The sequence below is a fragment of the Oncorhynchus mykiss genome, chromosome 15 (assembly GCF_013265735.2).
Source record: "Oncorhynchus mykiss isolate Arlee chromosome 15, USDA_OmykA_1.1, whole genome shotgun sequence".
In the NCBI taxonomy this organism is placed as follows: domain Eukaryota; kingdom Metazoa; phylum Chordata; class Actinopteri; order Salmoniformes; family Salmonidae; genus Oncorhynchus; species Oncorhynchus mykiss.
Window position 1 is genome coordinate 13,309,149 of NC_048579.1, and position 20,750 is coordinate 13,329,898.

Below are 20,750 nucleotides of genomic sequence, written 5' to 3' on the forward strand. Positions count from 1 at the left end.
TATAACAAAGTATTGAGAAACTTTTGTTATTGACCAAATACTTATTTTCCACCATAATTTGCAAATAAATTCATAAAAAAATCCTACAATGTGATTTTCTGGATTTTTTTCTCTCATTTTGTCTGTCATAGTTTAAGTGTACCTATGATGAAAATTACAGGCCTCTCTCATCTTTTTAAGTGGGAGAACTTGCACAATTGGTGGCTGATTAAATACGTTTTTGCCCCACTGTATGTATGTGTGTATGTATGTATGTGTGTGTGTGTGTGGTGTGCGGTGGTGTGTATGTGTGTGTGCGTGTGGTGGTGTGTGTGTGTGTGTGCGCGTGTTTATGTGTGTGTGTCTGCTCACATGGGAGGAGGCTGTGCTGGTCAAGGGGGCTGTGGCAGTGAGGGGAGTGGGAGGGGCTAGTGAGGGTGTCGGCTGCTGCAACTCAGAGTTAGCGCCACCCATAGCAACAGGTCCCGCCCCCGATGACACGTCACCACTGGAGAATGCACCTACAAAGAGAGACATCATCATCATCACTATGATCATTTTTCATAACCATGGAAGTAAAGTTCTCATTGTGTGGTGTTTATAAGTCTGCAGAAAAGTAGTGATTGATGCCATGAATGAGTGGGCTTGATCAAATCAGAGCAATAACAAGCATTCAGCATGTATACACATATTAAACACACCCAAAAATATTACACACACACCTAGGTATTAAACACACACACACACATTAAACACACACACCCAGATATTAAAGACACACACACACTAAAGACAAACAAACAAACACATATTAAACACACATACACACAGGTATTAAACACACACACACACACACACACACACACACAGGTATTAAACACACACACCCAGGTATTAAACAGACACACCCAGGTATTAAACACACACACCCAGGTATTAAACAGACACACCCAGGTATTAAACACACACACCCAGGTATTAAACACACACACCCAGGTATTAAACACACACACCCAGGTATTAAACACACACACACAGGTATTAAACACACACACACACAGGTATTAAACACACACACCCAGGTATTAAACACACACACACACACACAGGTATTAAACACACACACACACACAAGTATTAAACACACACACACACAGGTATTAAACACACACACACACACACAGGTATTAAACACACACACACACACACACAGGTATTAAACACACACACACACACACACACACAGGTATTAAACACACACACAGGTATTAAACACACACACACACACAGGTATTAAACATACACACACACACACACACACACATACACACACACACAGGTATTAAACACACACACACAGGTATTAAACACACACACACACACAGGTATTAAACACACACACACAGGTATTAAACACACACACACACACAGGTATTAAACACACACACACACACACACAGGTATTAAACACACACACCCAGGTATTAAACACACACACACACACACACAGGTATTAAACACACACACACACACACAAGTATTAAACACACACACACACAGGTATTAAACACACACACACAGGTATTAAACACACACACACACAGGTATTAAACACACACACACAGGTATTAAACACACACACACACAGGTATTAAACACACACACACACAGGTATTAAACACACACACACACAGGTATTAAACACACACACCCAGGTATTAAACACACACACAGATATTAAACACACACACAGATATTAAACACACACAAACACACATACATATTAAACACACACGCAGTATGTCAGTCCTGCAGCTGACCCAGAATAACAGGAAGAAATCTGATGACTCACACATTCTTCCATCACAACACACAGCTTTTCATACAGGGTTGAAGACTGGAGAGGCCCCATACATATTCATGTGACTCCATCACATGTCCTTCTATTTCTCTGTTTGTTGTTGTTGTTGCTGCTATTTCATTGATTTTACACACACACACACACACACACACACACACACACACACACACACGGGATAAACTCTGCCCCTGCCCCTTAGTGACCCCTGGGATGGTGGTGGTGGTTGTGGGGAGAAGAAGAGAGAGAGAGAGAGGCCCCCATCACCCCACAAAAGGCTGAATGGCTGTTGGCAGCACACATTCACAAGAGGAACAAGAGTGCTTTGTGCCTGAGAGGGGGGGTGGGGATCACATACTGCATAAACTCCTAGACTACTCCTCAAATCATACCATCATCTACACAATACAACACAGCTCCTAACTTACAAGATTGTTGAAGACAATCCACTATTTATATACCGATAAGGTCATTTCAGATGATGGTCTAAAACCATTCAATAACAGAATTCTTTACCAGACATTAATGTTAAAATAAGACAACTGACTACATTAAGCTACATTATTTGATGCTACCTTGAATGTGTGGGTATTAAGTAGTTGTTGGGGAATTGTTGGATCACTTGTTAGATATTACTGCACTGTAGGGAACTAGAAGCACAAGCATTTTGCTACACTCGCATTAACATCTGCTAACCATGTGTATGTGACCAATAACATCTGCTAACCATGTGTATGTGACCATTAACATCTGCTAACCATGTGTATGTGACCAATAACATCTGCTAACCATGTGTATGTGACCAATAACATCTGCTAACCATGTGAATGTGACCAATAACATCTGCTAACCATGTGAATGTGACCAATAACATCTGCTAACCATGTGTATGTGACCAAAAACATATGTTAACCATGTGAATGTGACCAATAACATCTGCTAACCATGTGTATGTGACCAATAACATCTGGTAACCATGTGAATGTGACCAATAACATCTGCTAACCATGTGTATGTGACCAATAACATCTGCTAACCATGTGAATGTGACCAATAACATCTGCTAACCATGTGTATGTGACCAATAACATCTGCTAACCATGTGTATGTGACCAATAACATCTGCAAACCATGTGTATGTGACCAATAACATCTGCTAACCATGTGAATGTGACCAATAACATCTGCTAACCATGTGTATGTGACCAATAACATCTGCTAACCATGTGTATGTGACCAATAACATCTGCTAACCATGTGAATGTGACCAATAACATCTGCTAAACTTTGTATGTGACCAATAACATCTGCTAACCATGTGTATGTGACCAATAACATATGTTAACCATGTGAATGTGACCAATAACATCTGCTAACCATGTGTATGTGACCAATAACATCTGCTAACCATGTGTATGTGACCAATAACATCTGCTAACCATGTGAATGTGACCAATAACATCTGCTAACCATGTGAATGTGACCAATAACATCTGCTAACCATGTGAATGTGACCAATAACATCTGCTAACCATGTGAATGTGACCAATAACATCTGCTAACCATGTGAATGTGACCAATAACATCTGCTAACCATGTGAATGTGACCAATAACATCTGCTAACCATGTGAATGTGACCAATAACATCTGCTAACCATGTGTATATGACCAATAACATCTGCTAACCATGTGAATGTGACCAATAACATCTGCTAACCATGTGTATGTGACCAATAACATCTGCTAACCATGTGTATGTGACCAATAACATCTGCTAACCATGTGAATGTGACCAATAACATCTGCTAACCATGTGAATGTGACCAATAACATCTGCTAACCATGTGTATGTGACCAATAACATATGTTAACCATGTGAATGTGACCAATAACATCTGCTAACCATGTGTATGTGACCAATAACATACAGTGCCTTGCGAAAGTATTCGGCCCCCTTGAACTTTGCGACCTTTTGCCACATTTCAGGCTTCAAACATAAAGATATAAAACTGTATTTTTTTGTGAAGAATCAACAACAAGTGGGACACAATCATGAAGTGGAACGACATTTAGTGGATATTTCAAACTTTTTTAACAAATCAAAAACTGAAAAATTGGGCGTGCAATTTCAAGGGGGCCGAATACTTTCGCAAGGCACTGTATGCTAACCATGTGTATGTGACCAATAACATCTGCTAACCATGTGTATGTGACCAATAACATCTGCTAACCATGTGAATGTGACCAATAACATCTGCTAACCATGTGTATGTGACCAATAACATCTGCTAACCATGTGAATGTGACCAATAACATCTGCTAACCATGTGAATATGACCAATAACATCTGCTAACCATGTGTATGTGACCAATAACATCTGCTAACCATGTGTATGTGACTATTAACATTTGATTTGATTTGAATTATAAGGCAAAATGTAGATTTCTGTGAAAATAGATATACCCAAAAGTAATTATTTTTCACGAGGTGGCTATAAACAATAACTGGTAATGCTGCATAGTTTTAGAAAGGTCTGGAACTCACATTTCTGGTTTAAAAAAAATTGCTATAAAATGTAGTCACTTTTGAGAATACAAGCTAAAGTACATAGTACAAATATTACACAAATATGAAAATGCATATAATTGTTTTCCTGTTCAACAAAAGTGGGGCAATAGGGCTTGACATGACTGAAATGCTTTCTAAATATAAGTGTCAAATAAATACTGTATGATCATACTTAGTGACAAAAATATATTGGCACCATTTCATATAACTGACAACATCGACTTTTCTGACAGACACCATTCAAATGTGTGCGGACTAGTCACAACTTCAACTTTAATTAAGCACGAAGTGATTTCGTCCGTCTGTGACCAAGATAAAGTGGCCTTTATTTAATTGATTTAAAAAAAAAATGTTTAGAGCTATACATCCCATTTGAGATCACAGCGAATTGAAACGACTACTATTGTTGCTTCCGCTAGATTCTCCCGATTCATATGCACTATTACAAGCGCACTTGTGAGTTTCACAGGCACAGGAAATCCTCTCTTTGTCTGGATAGGCCAGAAAATGTAACGTGTTGCTCCCTATGCAAAACACTGATTTCATGTGTCTATGAAACACAGCAGTGCTTGCAATAGCGCATATGAAAATCGGGACAACCACCGCTTTTAGGGAGTTTAAGGTGTTTGACGTTGCACCGTTCACAGAGCGCGCTGTACACAGACATATTAGCGGGAACCGGTCCTATATAGAGGACTAAACATCGAAAAGGTTATGAAACGAGCAACCTGAAGTTAACTCTCTACAGATATAACATTATTATAAGTCTTGTCATTGAAAATACTAAATGTATTGGCATATTGCTACCTGTCCCCTACGTATTGGTCCACCTACACATATCCATCCCAAAGCTAGGCTCCAGTACTACTGGCTGAACGGTGGGGCTACATTTCTCATGTCTACACAGGAACACATGTAGCTAATATGCTTTTATGGCCTCTAGTGAATCATCAACAACACATAAGAAAGGATGGCTGGGGATGTGTGTGTGTGTGTGTGTGGGGGGGGGGGGGGGGGGGGGGATCAATCAAAAGTGATCAATAAGGACTTAACAACATCACCCCCCCATCCATCCTCCTCAGGCCAGGGACCCACCACGTCTAAGCCGGCGGGGGGCTCAACCCTCACCAGGAGAGATGTACTAGGTTTAGAGAGGGTAAACCAGGAGAGATGTACTAGGTTTAGAGAGGGTAAACCAGGAGAGATGTACTAGGTTTAGAGAGGGTAAACCAGGAGAGATGTACTAGGTTTAGAGAGGGTAAACCAGGAGAGATGTACTAGGTTTAGAGAGGGTAAACCAGGAGAGATGTACTAGGTTTAGAGAGGGTAAACCAGGAGAGACGTAGTAGGTTTAGAGAGGGTAAACCAGGAGAGATACTACACTGAACAGCAGCCAACATATCAGACGGCTGGAGCTCTGCCTGTAAAACGTGAAGCCTACTTTAACCCAAGCTGCCCTCCCGATGACATTAACCAGCACTGATTAACCCCCCACCCAGACACACCCCGTATTATCAAACATTAACCCAACCAAGATATAACCCCCATTTAGCCCCCAACCATCACACACACACACACAACAATCTGTCAGATTAACTATCTATCTGTCAGCGGGAACGGCAGGAGACAGGATGGAGGGATGAGATTAACGACAAGAATCTCCATTACCGCCCCACATTAACCCCCAGCTAAATATTTACAGTACACACACACACACACACACACACACAGCCTTCAGAAAGCATTCACACCCCTTGACTTTTCCATCTTTTGTTGTGTTACAGCCTGAATTTAAAATTGATTAAATTTAGATTTTTTTGTTCACTGGCCACACAATACCCCATAATGTCAAAGGGAGGTTTTCCAATGCTTCGCAAAGGGAGGTTTTCCATTGCCTCACAAAGGGCACCTATTGGTAGATGGGTCAAAATAAAAAATGCTGACCATGAATATCCCTTTGTGCATAGTGAAGTTATTAATTACACTTCGGATGGTGTATCAATACACCCAGTCACTATAAAGATACAGGCCTCCTTCCTAACTCAGTTGCCGAAGAGGAAGGAAACCATGAGGCCAATGGTGACTGTAAATAGTTACAGAGTTTAATGGCTGTGGAAGGAGAAAACTGAGGATGGATCAACAACATTGTAGTTACTCCACAGTACTAACCTAATTGACAGAGTGAAAAGAAGGAAGAATCCAAATATTCCAAAACGTGCATCCTTTTTTGCAAAAAGGCACTAAAGTAATAGAGCAAAAAATTTGGCAAAGCAATTAACTTTTTGTCCTGAATACAAAGTGTTATGTTTGGGTCAAATCCAATACAACACATTACTGAGTACCACTCTCCATATTTTCAAGCATAGTGGTGGCTGCATCATGTTATGGGTATGCTTGTAATCGTTAAGGACTGGGGAGTTTTTCAGGATAAAAAAAAAGAACAAGGAATGGAGCAAATCACAGGCAAAATCCCAGAGGTTCATTCTGCTTTCCACCAGACACTGGGAGATGAATTCACCTTTCAGCAGGACAATAACCTAAAACACAAGGCCAAATCTACACTGGAGTTGCTTACCAAGAAGACAGGGAATGTTCCTGAGTGGCCGAGTTACAGTTTTGACTTAAATCTACTTGGAAATCTATGGCAAGACCTGACAATGGTTGTCTAGCAATGGTCAACAACCAATTTGGCAGAGCTTTAACATTTTGAAAATAATAATGGGCAAATGTTGCACAATCCAGGTGTGGAAAGCTCTTAGAGACTTACCCAGAAAGACTCACAGCTGTAATAGCTGCTAAAGATGATTCTAACATGTATTGACTCAGGGGTGTGAATACTTAAGCAAATTGAATATCTTCTTTGTTTTCATGTAAATAAACAAATGAATAACAATAATTCTAAAAAAATGTTTTCACTTTGTCATTATGGGATATTCTGTGTAAGTGGGTGAGAAATCAACACAATTGAATCCATTTTGAAATCAGGCTGTAACAACAAAATGTGGAAGTCAATAAGTCAAACATTGAGAGAGCCTACAGAACAGGGGAGAGGCAAGAGAGCAAGAGAGAGGAGGGTAAAGTAAGGAATGAGAGAGGCATGGAAAGAGGGAGGAGTGCAGAGAGATTAAAGAAGGAGAGAACGAGAGAGAGAGAGAAATGGGGGGAACAAATATAGTGAGGAATAGAGAGGGAGAAAGAGAGAGAAATACAGAAAGAGAAACAGAGAGAGAAAAGGATGCAACTAGACATTTCCTGCAGCAGAAGGGAACTCCAAAGCATTGACGCGGTTGCCAAGAAACAGAACACAAGATGAAACGAGACAGAGAGCACTTCACACACACACACACACACACACACACACACACACACACACACACACACACACACACACACACACACACAGAGTGTTGTCCAGCAGGGTTCACAGCACTCTAAACTTCCCCTCCTCTCAAACAGGGAGAGTCTACTACAACAACCTCTAATGGCCTGTTCATCCCTTAGGCAGCTCTCTCCCATTTAGTCCTGTAATGCTTTATGGTCAGTCATCGTCTCCACCACAGCATTACACGACTGCTGATACAAAACATGCTTTGATAGAATGAGCAATGAAAGACAGAGTGAGGAAAGTGGTGGTTTGTGTGTGTGGATCCTACCGGTCCCAGAGGGAGTAGAGGTGACTCCATCAATCTGCACACTGCCGTTCTTCAGTAAGGAAGGAGACTTCTGGATCCCACTGCTGACACCAACACAGAGCAGACCTCCTCTCTCACCTCCACCGGGCCGGCCTGGCAGAGCGCTGGTAGAGGAGGGGGAAGGAGAGGAGGATGAAGTGGAGGAGAGAGAAGAGGACGATGAAGGGAGAGGTAGCGGTGCTGTGTGGTGCTCAGGTCCGTCTGTAGCCATGCCGTCAGGAGCATTGAAGCAGGGTCCATATCGATTCCTCCAGTTTCCTCTCTTTCTCTTCCCCTTCACTCCTTCTTCTCCTACTTCTCCCCCCATCCCTGGCCCAGAGGAGGAGGAGGCAGCAGAGGAAGAGGAGGATGATGAGGAGCGTTTGTAGCCGGCCGAGGCAGCAACGTTCCCCGTTGGCTCACTGTGAGAGTTCTCGTACAGTTTACCGCCGGCTACGCCACCGGTGGCAGGAAGCGACATCATCGAACCGAAGGTGCTGAGCGACGCCATGCCCTCCGAGGACGTGAGCTCACTGGGCTTCACTAGGCAGCGGCTGAACGAGGGCGGGGAGAAGGAGTCCCCGCCTCCAGAGCGCAGCAACGGATCAGAGAAGCCCAGGAAGTCAGAGGTAGGAGGAGTCACGGTGGAGGACGTCTTATTTGACAGCAGGAGGGCTGGGAGAGAGAGAGGAGAAGCTGTTTGCAGACTTAAAACACACACACCCTCTGGCACTGCCAGACACATGGAAGCACCAGTAACAGATAACATGGTTATTTTTGCTCTCTGTCCTCTCCTTGTTCCGCCGTCTCTAGTTGGACTGGGAGAATCTCTAATAGTCATCTCCTTGTTCTTCAGTCTCTAGTTGGACTGGGAGAATCTCTAATAGTCATCTCCTTGTTCTTCAGTCTCTAGTTGGACTGGGAGAATCTCTAATAGTCATCTCCTTGTTCCTCAGTCTCTAGTTGGACTGGGAGAATCTCTAATAGTCATCTCCTTGTTCCTCAGTCTCTAGTTGGACTGGGAGAATCTCTAATAGTCATCTCGATGTTCCTCAGTCTCTAGTTGGACTGGGAGAATCTCTAATAGTCATCTCCTTGTTCCTCAGTCTCTAGTTGGACTGGGAGAATCTCTAATAGTCATCTCCTTGTTCCTCAGTCTCTAGTTGGACTGGGAGAATCTCTACTAGTCATCTCCTTGTTCCTCCGTCTCTAGTTGGACTGGGAGAATCTCTAATAGTCATCTCCTTGTTCCTCCGTCTCTAGTTGGACTGGGAGAATCTCTAATAGTCATCTCCTTGTTCCTCAGTCTCTAGTTGGACTGGGAGAATCTCTAATAGTCATCTCCTTGTTCCTCAGTCTCTAGTTGGACTGGGAGAATCTCTAATAGTCATCTCCTTGTTCCTCAGTCTCTAGTTGGACTGGGAGAATCTCTAATAGTCATCTCCTTGTTCCTCAGTCTCTAGTTGGACTGGGAGAATCTCTAATAGTCATCTCCTTGTTCCTCAGTCTTTAGTTGGACTCGGAGAATCTCTAATAGTCATATCCTTGTTCCTCAGTCTCTAGTTGGACTGGGAGAATCTCTAATAGCCATCTCCTTGTTCCTCAGTCTCTAGTTGGACTGGGAGAATCTCTAATAGTCATCTCCTTGTTCCTCCGTCTCTAGTTGGACTGGGAGAATCTCTAATAGTCATCTCCTTGTTCCTCAGTCTCTAGTTGGACTGGGAGAATCTCTAATAGTCATCTCCTTGTTCCTCCGTCTCTAGTTGGACTGGGAGAATCTCTAATAGTCATCTCCTTGTTCCTCCGTCTCTAGTTGGACTGGGAGAATCTCTAATAGTCATATCCTTGTTCCTCAGTCTCTAGTTGGACTGGGAGAATCTCTAATAGTCATCTCCTTGTTCCTCAGTCTCTAGTTGGACTGGGAGAATCTCTAATAGTCATCTCCTTGTTCCTCCGTCTCTAGTTGGACTGGGAGAATCTCTAATAGTCATCTCCTTGTTCCTCAGTCTCTAGTTGGACTGGGAGAATCTCTAATAGTCATCTCCTTGTTCCTCCGTCTCTAGTTGGACTGGGAGAATCTCTAATAGTCATCTCCTTGTTCCTCCGTCTCTAGTTGGACTGGGAGAATCTCTAATAGTCATCTCCTTGTTCCTCAGTCTCTAGTTGGACTGGGAGAATCTCTAATAGTCATCTCCTTGTTCCTCAGTCTCTAGTTGGACTGGGAGAATCTCTAATAGTCATCTCCTTGTTCCTCAGTCTTTAGTTGGACTCGGAGAATCTCTAATAGTCATATCCTTGTTCCTCAGTCTCTAGTTGGACTGGGAGAATCTCTAATAGCCATCTCCTTGTTCCTCAGTCTCTAGTTGGACTGGGAGAATCTCTAATAGTCATCTCCTTGTTCCTCCGTCTCTAGTTGGACTGGGAGAATCTCTAATAGTCATCTCCTTGTTCCTCAGTCTCTAGTTGGACTGGGAGAATCTCTAATAGTCATCTCCTTGTTCCTCCGTCTCTAGTTGGACTGGGAGAATCTCTAATAGTCATCTCCTTGTTCCTCCGTCTCTAGTTGGACTGGGAGAATCTCTAATAGTCATCTCCTTGTTCCTCAGTCTCTAGTTGGACTGGGAGAATCTCTAATAGTCATCTCCTTGTTCCTCCGTCTCTAGTTGGACTGGGAGAATCTCTAATAGTCATCTCCTTGTTCCTCCGTCTCTAGTTGGACTGGGAGAATCTCTAATAGTCATCTCCTTGTTCCTCAGTCTCTAGTTGGACTGGGAGAATCTCTAATAGTCATCTCCTTGTTCCTCCGTCTCTAGTTGGACTGGGAGAATCTCTAATAGTCATCTCCTTGTTCCTCCGTCTCTAGTTGGACTGGGAGAATCTCTAATAGTCATCTCCTTGTTCCTCAGTCTCTAGTTGGACTGGGAGAATCTCTAATAGTCATCTCCTTGTTCCTCAGTCTCTAGTTGGACTGGGAGAATCTCTAATAGTCATCTCCTTGTTCCTCCGTCTCTAGTTGGACTGGGAGAATCTCTAATAGTCATCTCCTTGTTCCTCCGTCTCTAGTTGGACTGGGAGAATCTCTACTAGTCATCTCCTTGTTCCTCAGTCTCTAGTTGGACTGGGAGAATCTCTAACAGTCATCTCCTTGTTCCTCAGGCTCTAGTTGGACTGGGAGAATCTCTAATAGTCATCTCCTTGTTCCTCAGTCTTTAGTTGGACTGGGAGAATCTCTAATAGTCATCTCGTTGTTCCTCAGTCTCTAGTTGGACTGGAAGACCCTTATCCCACTAGATGCAACTTACAACACGTCAGACCTCCAGAGTTGCCCCCTCAAGGCTGAAACACACACACATGCTGCCATAAAGGGTCAGAGGTCAAGGGAGGCTGATGGAGTCTGAGTGTCCCTCTCTAGTGTCTCTGTGTGTGTTGTTTGTGTGTGGCAGAGATGACAGGAGCTAGGATCTAGCCAGGGAGATGACGGTCATACACTACCGCTGGCACTCTGGACAACATCCAACCACTGTCATACACACACACAGGCATTCACAAACACACGTACAGACGTAAACAGTGTATCAAACTCACCTTGATGAAAGGTTCCAGTGGAGGAGGCGGCAGTGGAGGAGGTTGCCATAGTGACTACAGCAGAGGGGAGGGGCTTCCCAGGTGTGAGGGACTTGCGTCCCCGCTGAACACCAATCCCATGGCAAATGCTCTTTTTGCCCTGTTTGACTTCCGACCCTTGTTTGCTCTCTGACCCCATGGGTGGGGCGTCCTTAGCACTCCCAGAGTGCACAGGCACTTCCTGGAAGTTGGCGGTGGTGAAACGCGCGGCACTGTCATCCAATCGCTTCTGAGATGAGGTGGGCAAAGAGGAGACTCCTCCTCCACCACCGCTGCTGTAGCTCTGGGAGATGGTTGAGGAGAGGAGAGAAGAGGGAGGAGAGGAAGAGTGGAGTGTAGGAGTATAGAGGAGAGGGAGGGAAGGAGATGAGGGAAGGAGAAGAGAGGAGTGGAGAAGAAAGGAAAGGAGAGAGAGGAGAAGTGGAGAAGAAAGGAAAGGAGAGGAGGAGTGGAGAAGAAAGGAAAGGAGAGAGAGGAGTGGAGAAGAAAGGAAAGGAGAGGAGAAGTGGAGAAGAAAGGAAAGGAGAGGAGGAGTGGAAAAGAAAGGAAAGGAGAGAGAGGAGTGGAGAAGAAAGGAAAGGAGAGAGAGGAGAAGTGGAGAAGAAAGGAAAGGAGAGAGAGGAGAAGTGGAGAAGAAAGGAAAGGAGAGAGAGGAGGAGTGGAGAAGAAAGGAAAGGAGAGGAGGAGTGGAGAAGAAAGGAAAGGAGAAGTGGAGAAGAAAGGAAAGGAGAGAGAGGAGTGGAGAAGAAAGGAAAGGAGAGGAGGAGTGGAGAAGAAAGGAAAGGAGAGGAGAAGTGGAGAAGAAAGGTAAGGAGAGAGAGGAGTGGAGAAGAAAGGAAAGGAGAGAGAGGAGTGGAGAAGAAAGGAAAGGAGAGAGAGGAGTGGAGAAGAAAGGAAAGGAGAGAGAGGAGTGGAGAAGAAAGGAAAGGAGAGAGAGGAGTGGAGAAGAAAGGAAAGGAGAGAGAGGAGTGGAGAAGAAAGGAAAGGAAAGGAGAAGTGGAGAAGAAAGGAAAGGAGAGAGAGGAGTGGAGAAGAAAGGAAAGGAGAGGAGAAGTGGAGAAGAAAGGAAAGGAGAGGAGTGAAGAAGAAATTAAAGGAGAGAGGAGAGTGGAGAAGAAATTAAAGGAGAGGAGGAGTGGAGAAGAAAGGAGAGGAGGAGTGGAGAAGAAAGGAAAGGAGAGAGAGGAGTGGAGAAGAAAGGAAAGGAGAGAGAGGAGTGGAGAAGAAAGGAAAGGAGAGAGAGGAGTGGAGAAGAAAGGAAAGGAGAGAGAGGAGAAGTGGAGAAGAAAGGAAAGGAGAGAGAGGAGTGGAGAAGAAATTAAAGGAGAGGAGGAGTGGAGTGGAGAAGAAAGGAAAGGAGAGGAGGAGTGGAGAAGAAAGGAAAGGAGAGAGGAGGAGTGGAGAAGAAAGGAAAGGAGAGAGGAGGAGTGGAGAAGAAAGGAAAGGAGAGAGAGGAGTGGAGAAGAAAAAAAAGGAGAGAGAGGAGAAGTGGAGAAGAAAGGAAAGGAGAGAGAGGAGAAGTGGAGAAGAAAGGAAATGAGAGAGGAGGAGTGGAGAAGAAAGGAAAGGAGAGAGAGGAGTGGAGAAGAAAGGAAAGGAGAGAGGGGAGAAGTGGAGAAGAAAGGAAAGGAGAGAGAGGAGAAGTGGAGAAGAAAGGAAATGAGAGAGAGGAGAAGTGGGGCATGAGAAAGGTCAGTCCAGCCCTAATGCCTAACAGAGCTAGTCAATGTTCACCTCACATTAAACCCACAGAGTGAGATGGAGAGACAGAGAGAAATAGAGAGAGAGAAGCAGGGCGGAAAGGAGGAGTGGGCTCACCTTGTCTGAGGTGACCATGAGAGTTGGAGCGAGGGTGGGGGAAAGCTCTAGAATCTTCTTGTGTTTGAGTTTGTGTCTCTCCCTCTCTTTGTGTTTCTGAGGAGAGAGAGAAGGGAGGGATAAGGGTTACGGAAGGGCAGGAAAGGAGAGGATGAGACAGATGAGTGTTTGGGTTGGGCATCTCTTATGGAAGAGAGAAAGAGAAAATGTATCTTTAATTCCCAGCCCCGGGCTGAGCTGAAAGGATGGTTCTACCACAATGAAAATAAAATAACCACAAAGTGCTTAAGACGGAAGAGAGTTTCACATCTCTGCCATTTAGCAGACACATGGTTTTCTGTCTTCCCAGTGAGAGATTCTACCCAATCCATGGCCTAATCCCCTCAAAACTCAATTTACACCCTTAGTTGCACACGTACATGTAGGTACATGCACACACACACGCAGAGGTGCAACTTTCACTGGGGACAGGGGTCTTGCCCCCCACCATCCTGAAATTGCACCACCCCCCTCCCACACACACACAGTTTTATCAGGGCAATGTGATACAAAACCCCGGCAACAGAGTGCTTTAGGACCATATGGACGCCTCCGTGCCGTCGTGCAGGCTGTTTGGAGTGTTCAGCTGGGACCACACGGACACCACAGAGCAGGCTGAGAGGAGGTATAAAGGCAAGGCTTCTGGAAGGATGGCTAATATTTAGTTGATTGATGTAGCTGGCAGGTTAACTGCTGTTTAACTTAACAGAAAAAAACTAGTGGTTATTAGCAGTGCTGAGTTAGTATTGTCAATGATATGTAAGGTTAGCTAATGTTTCATCCCCTCTCCACTGAGGTGAATGAATAAACTATACTAGCAGCTACCAGGCCAGGTCAGCGCTAGCCTCTAGTTATCTGTCAGATAGATAGTAATAATAGCCACTTCATATCGCTAACAGCTGTTGTTTGTAAGGAAATGTTTTGTAGTCTTTGTTTTGTCTCGTTTCAGAAGTAAATGATCTTGGCTAGCTTTCGCCAGTTGATTTACTGTTTGAGAGAGTTGGCAAAAAATTGGTTAACGTAATCTATTCTTGTTGCATCAATCTCACTAGTCCTGAATCAAAACGACAAAGCCATCAGCCAACCGATTTAAGATTGATTTTCTGACGTTGCAATGTTAGTTTTATTAGTCAGTATGGCAATTTAACGTTATTGTTCAGTCAGTTTCCCTAGCTAATTCCCTACTTTTCACACTGACAGTAATAAACATCTCTAACGTTACAGGCTTTGCTGTCATGGTGCCCAGTAGAGGTCTGCGCGGACCGACCTCTTCATCCCGCAAGAACGCTCCCAAATCCAACCTCAGTCCCGCCAATGTTATTTTAGGCGTATGTGTCGCAGCTCACTTGCCAGCCATGGTTCCAGCAATTTTGTGCCCTACAGGCAATATCAAATGCGCAAACATAATTTCAGAAATATGTTTTAAATGACCTGAGATTCTCACATGTCCCTTACATTGTAATACTGGTCTATATCAGCCAATATGCTAGATGTCGTTTGAAGAGAGCAGAGTTGGAGAGACTGGTACTTTCTTTTGAGATATTTTTATAGCCTACCATTTAAGAGTGGGAAAATGTTGTATGACTAAAGGAGTCTGTATTGAAAACATGCCCACGTCAAGGGAGATACCTGTTTAGGCAATCCCAAGCTGCTTGGCTGCTCAGTCCTGGCCCTGGAGGTCTACTGTACTGGTGTCACTCTGGCCTTGACCTAACACACCTGAAACCAATAAGGTTTCACTAAGATCCTAAAGCTGAGTGGGGTGTGTTGGGAAAGGGGAATCCTAGTCAGTTGTACAACTGAATGCATTCAACTGAAATGTGTCTTCCGTATTTAACCCAACCCTTCTGAATCAGACCGGGGCGGGGGGCTGCCTTAGGTCGACATCCACGGCAACCCACTGTTCCCCAACCTTTCGGTTACTGGCCCAAAGCTCCTACTTGCTATGCTACCTGCCGCCCCTGAACGGGGCGCTGCAGAGGGGTGGACCCTTGGGGTGTGCAAGTAAAAGAGCTCTCCGGTACTATTAGTCCTATGAGAAAAATGATATGGAGGATTTGCTGTTTGTGTGTTAATGTACAGTCAATGTCGGAAGTTTACACCATAGCCAAATATTTAAACTCCGTTATTCACAATTCCTGACATTTAATCACAGTAAAAAAAATCCCTGTCTTAGGTCAATTAGGATAACCACTTTATTTTAAGAATGTGAAATGTCAGAATAATAGGAGAGAGAATTATTTAATTCAGCTTTTATTTATTTCCTAGTGGGTCAGAAGTTTACATACACTCAATTAGTATTTGGTAGCATTGCCTTTGAATAGTTTAACTTGGGTCAAATGTTTCAGGTAGCCTTCCACAAGCTTCCCACAATAAGTTGGGTGAATTTTGGCCCATTCCTCATGACAGAGCTGGTGTAACTGAGTCAGGTTTGTAGGCCTCCTTGCTCGCACACGCTTTTCAGTTCTGCCCACAAATTTTCTATAGGGTTGAGGTCAGGGCTTTGTGATGGCCACTCCAATACCTTGACTTTGTTGCCATTTTGCCACAACTTTGGAAGTATGCTTGGGGTCATTGTCCATTTGGAAGACCCATTTGCGACCAAGCTTTAACTTCCTGACTGATGTCTTGAGATGTTGCTTCAATATATCCACATAATTTTCCTCCCTCATGATGCTGTCTATTTTGTGAAGTGCACCAGTCCCTCCTGCAGCAAAGCACCCCCACAACATGATGCTGCCACCCCGTGCTTCACGGTTGGGATGGTGTTCTTCAGCTTGCAACCATCCCCCTTTTTCCTCCAAACATAATGATGGTCATTATGACCAAACAGTTCTATTTTTGTTTCATCAGACCAGAGGACATTTCTCCAAAAAGTACGAATTTTGTCCCCATGTGCAGTTGCAAACCGTAGTCTGGCTTTTTTTTTGGCGGTTTTGGAGCAGTGGCTTCTTCCTTGCTGAGCGGCCTCTCAGGTTATGTCGATATAGGACTTGTTTTACTGTGGATATAGATACTTTTGTACCTGTTTCCTCCAGTATCTTCACAAGGTCCTTTACTGTTGTTCTGGGATTGATTTGCACTTTTCGCACCAAAGTACGTTCATCTCTTGGAGACAGAACGCGTCTCCTTCCTGAGTGGTATGACGGCTGTGTGGTCCCATGGTGTTTATACTTGCGTACTATTGTTTGTACAGATGAAAGTGGTACCTTCAGGCGTTTGGAAATTGCTCACAAGGATGAAACAGACTTGTGGAGGTCTACAATTTTTTTCTGAGGTCTTGGCTGATTTCTTTTGATTTTCCCATGATGTCAAGCAAAGAGGCACCGAGTTTGAAGGTAGACCTTGAAATACATCCACAGGTCACCTAGAATTGACACAAATGATGTCAATTAGCCTATCAGAAGCTTCTAAAGCCATGACATAATTTTCTGGAATTTTCCAAGCTGTTTAAAGGCACAGTGAACTTAGTGTATGTAAACTTCTGACCCACTGGAATTGTGATACAGTGAATTATAAGTGAAATAATCTGTCTGTAAACAATTGTTGGAAAAATTACTTGTCATGCACAAAGTAGATGTCCTAACCGACTTGCCAAAACTATAGTTTGTTAACAAGAAATTTGTGGAGTTGTTGAAAAACGAGTTTTAATGACTACAACCTCTGTGTATGTAAACCTCCGAATTCAACTGTGTATTTGAGGTGTATGTGGGATTTTAAAGTTTTGTTTATGTTTCCAAACCTTTCCTTTAAAAATATATATCTATTTTTTTAAAGGTTTGAACTGGGAAGGAAATTGTGTTGGGAGAGAGATTAGTTACTGACTAGACTGGTGGGGGTTGTGCATGCAGGCGGCTCGGGTTGGCTGGTCGTTGTGGCTGAAATGTGATACGGAGGAGGTCTTAATAAAGACAATCAAAACTCTGTAATTTTTCAAGAGTTGTTCATTAGCTAGGCAATTGGTTAAAGGTGTAACAATATTTATTATTGAATTACCTTTGATCTAGTTCAGTCTTATTAATCACTTAAACATATTTAATAATGATCTCTTACCTAGCTTGATGACTGTGGGCATTTTTGCTTACTTTTTGTTCTAAATGGAGAAGACATATTAGATTGTGTAAAAATCCAGGAAACGTGGCACCCCTGCACAGACGTACACACACCCTCACTCACCGCACACTCTCAGCGAACACCTCGTTCACACACACACATCCGCAGTCATGTCCATGTGTGCGCACACACACACACACAACCTGCAGGTGTAAAAATATGTAGTGATTCTCTGAGACGGCATTGAGATTCAAACATGCTACCGGCACACAGAAGCACCATGACAACCATCCCCCCCCCCAGCATCCCTCTATCGTTCGCTTTTCTCTTCCTCAATCCCTCTGTTCTACTCCTGTCTTTCTCTTCCCCAACCTTCTTCCTCAATCCCTCTGTTCTTCTCCTGTCTTTCTCTTCCCCAACCTTCTTCCTCAATCCCTCTGTTCTTCTCCTGTCTTTCTCTTCCCCAACCTTCTTCCTCAATCCCTCTGTTCTTCTCCTGTCTTTCTCTTCCCCAGCCCTCTTCCTCAATCCCTCTGTTCTTCTCCTGTCTTTCTCTTCCCCAACCCTCTTCCTCAAACCCTCTGTTCTACTCCTGTCTTTCTCTTCCCTGTATCTCCCAGTACTTCTTGTATCTCCCAGTGTGTGTCGAGGCTGGTAGCACATTGTAGCTAACTACACGTGTGTGTGTGCGTGTGTAACAATAACTATTTAGTGTAACAAGACGTTTTCTCCATGGCGCTCAGGGGCTGTGCTACATTGAAGTAATCCTTGCAACAATTATCACCTGGGTGATATTTTTCTAGGCGCACTGGAGCTCCTAAATTAAAACTCCGGGTCGCACAGTAAAATATTTTGGCAGATATGCAAGTAAAACGGTCCCACTGTAGAGCCCTGTGTGGATTCCCTTGTTCTTTCTCAATAACATTCCAGTGGTAGCAGTTGATGGACAGAGTTAGGCCGAGAGGGTTGAATGTCCACACACGTTCCGATATCCACATCACTTTACACACAGAGACTCCCCCCTCATCGGAGCAGGAGAGATGGAGGAAGAAGAGGGCGGGGGGGGGGGGAATAATCCTCACCAACCCGGCAGGAATTCCCATGTGCAGTTTCCTGCAGGCTCTCTGACCAGCTGGTGTGTGTGTTTCCTGCAGGCTATATGAGCGACCGGTGTGTGTGTGTGTGTTTCCTGCAGGCTATATGAGCGACCGGTGTGTGTGTGTGTTTCCTGCAGGCTTTATGAGCGACCGGTGTGTGTGTGTGTTTCCTGCAGGCTATATGAGCGACCGGTGTGTGTGTGTGTTTCCTGCAGGCTCTCTGACCAGCTGGTGTGTGTGTTTCCTGCAGGCTCTCTGACCAGCTGGTGTGTGTGTTTCCTGCAGGCTATATGAGCGACCGGTGTGTGTGTGTGTTTCTTGCAGGCTATATGAGCGACCGGTGTGTGTGTGTTTCCTGCAGGCTATATGAGCGACCGGTGTGTGTGTGTGTTTCCTGCAGGCTATATGAGCGTCCGGTGTGTGTGTGTGTTTCCTGCCTGCTATATGAGCGACCGGTGTATGTGTGTGTTTCCTGCAGGCTCTCTGACCAGCTGGTGTGTGTGTTTCCTGCAGGCTCTCTGACCAGCTGGTGTGTGTGTGTTTCCTGCAGGCTATATGAGCGACCGGTGTGTGTGTGTGTTTCCTGCAGGCTATATGAGCGACCGGTGTGTGTGTGTGTGTGTTTCCTGCAGGCTATATGAGCGACCGGTGTGTGTGTGTGTGTTTCCTGCAGGCTCTCTGACCAGCTGGTGTGTGTGTGTTTCCTGCAGGCTCTCTGACCAGCTGGTGTGTGTGTGTTTCCTGCAGGCTATATGAGCGACCGGTGTGTGTGTTTCCTGCAGGCTCTCTGACCAGCTGGTGTGTGTGTGTTTCCTGCAGGTTCTCTGACCAGCTCGTGTGTGTGTGTGTTTCCTGCAGGCTCTCTGACCAGCTGGTGTGTGTGTGTGTGTTTCCTGCAGGCTCTCTGACCAGCTGGTGTGTGTGTGTGTTTCCTGCAGGCTCTCTGACCAGCTGGTGTGTGTGTGTGTTTCCTGCAGGCTCTCTGACCAGCTGGTGTGTGTGTTTCCCCTGCAGGCTCTCTGACCAGCTGGTGTGTGTGTGTGTTTCCTGCAGGCTCTCTGACCAACTGGTGTGTGTGTGTTTCCTGCAGGTTCTCTGACCAGCTGGTGTGTGTGTGTTTCCTGCAGGCTCTCTGACCAGCTGGTGTGTGTGTGTGTGTGTGTGTGTGTGTGTGTGTTTCCTGCAGGCTCTCTGACCAGCTGGTGTGTGTGTGTGTGTGTTTCCTGCAAGCTCTCTGACCAGCTGGTGTGTGTGTTTCCTGCAGGCTATATGAGCGAACGGTGTGTGTGTGTGTTTCCTGCAGGCTCTCTGACCAGCTGGTGTGTGTGTTTCCTGCAGGCTATATGAGCGACCGGTGTGTGTGTGTGTGTGTTTCCTGCAGGCTATATGAGCGATCGGTGTGTGTGTGTGTGTGTGTTTCCTGCAGGCTAAATGAGCGCCTGGTGGAAGGAGAAGCTGTTAGTCCTCATTGTTATTTAGCTGGGGGGTTTGGAAATAGGTAGGCACACACATCTGGAATGTGGAGGGAGGGGGGTTAAGGATAGAGGGTTATGGGTCCTCTTGCTAATGCAAATCAGGTTGTGTAACAAAAGCCAGGGCAAAGAAGGAAACACTGGGGGAACTAGACAACTGTGCCAACTCTGCTTTTTTCATGCATGTGCACACACATATTTCATCACTGTTTTACAAAAAAAGTGTCACCCCAAAAAAACCTGGTAATAGTCTCACTCATGAGTCTAGTTGACTGACCCTGCAGCCCAGGAGCATGCTACATGACCTCACTTACTACATGGTGTCATTGAGAATGTTAGCTAAAAACTCAAGCTCTCGAAAAGATCAAGTTCAAAAAATCAATTACTTTCTTTTGCAGTACAAAAAGAATGTAATTTTAAAAATGAACTGCGACTGAAATACAAAAAGCATGACTCCTGGCACGTTATCCAATCAGAAGACCACAGGACTTTTATCCAATGGGGTGGAGCAACCAGGAGTAGACCAATCGGGTGAGGTAAACAGATTGATGAGTGGGTGACTTCCTCTG

General features: G+C 44.6%; 1 protein-coding gene across 11 annotated transcripts in view; it reads right to left on the reverse strand.

Annotated features, from left to right (window-relative positions):
- LOC110489604 (protein AF-10) overlaps positions 1-20,750 on the reverse strand; it is an 80,780-nt gene that overhangs the window by 20,424 nt on the left and 39,606 nt on the right. For 10 of the 11 annotated variants that reach the window (XR_005036044.1, XR_005036045.1, XM_036943729.1 and 7 more), the window contains 4 exons: positions 13,521-13,616; positions 11,664-11,985; positions 8,061-8,753; positions 352-500 (listed from right to left, as the gene is read on the reverse strand). Coding sequence is in view for 9 of the 11 variants with exons in the window: in XM_036943729.1 (XP_036799624.1) it covers positions 352-500; positions 8,061-8,753; positions 11,664-11,985; positions 13,521-13,616 (1,260 nt within the window). In the remaining 2 variants the exon portion in view is untranslated. The remainder of the gene's footprint in view (positions 1-351; positions 501-8,060; positions 8,754-11,663; positions 11,986-13,520; positions 13,617-20,750) is intronic. The other variant, XM_036943731.1, reaches the window with a different exon arrangement.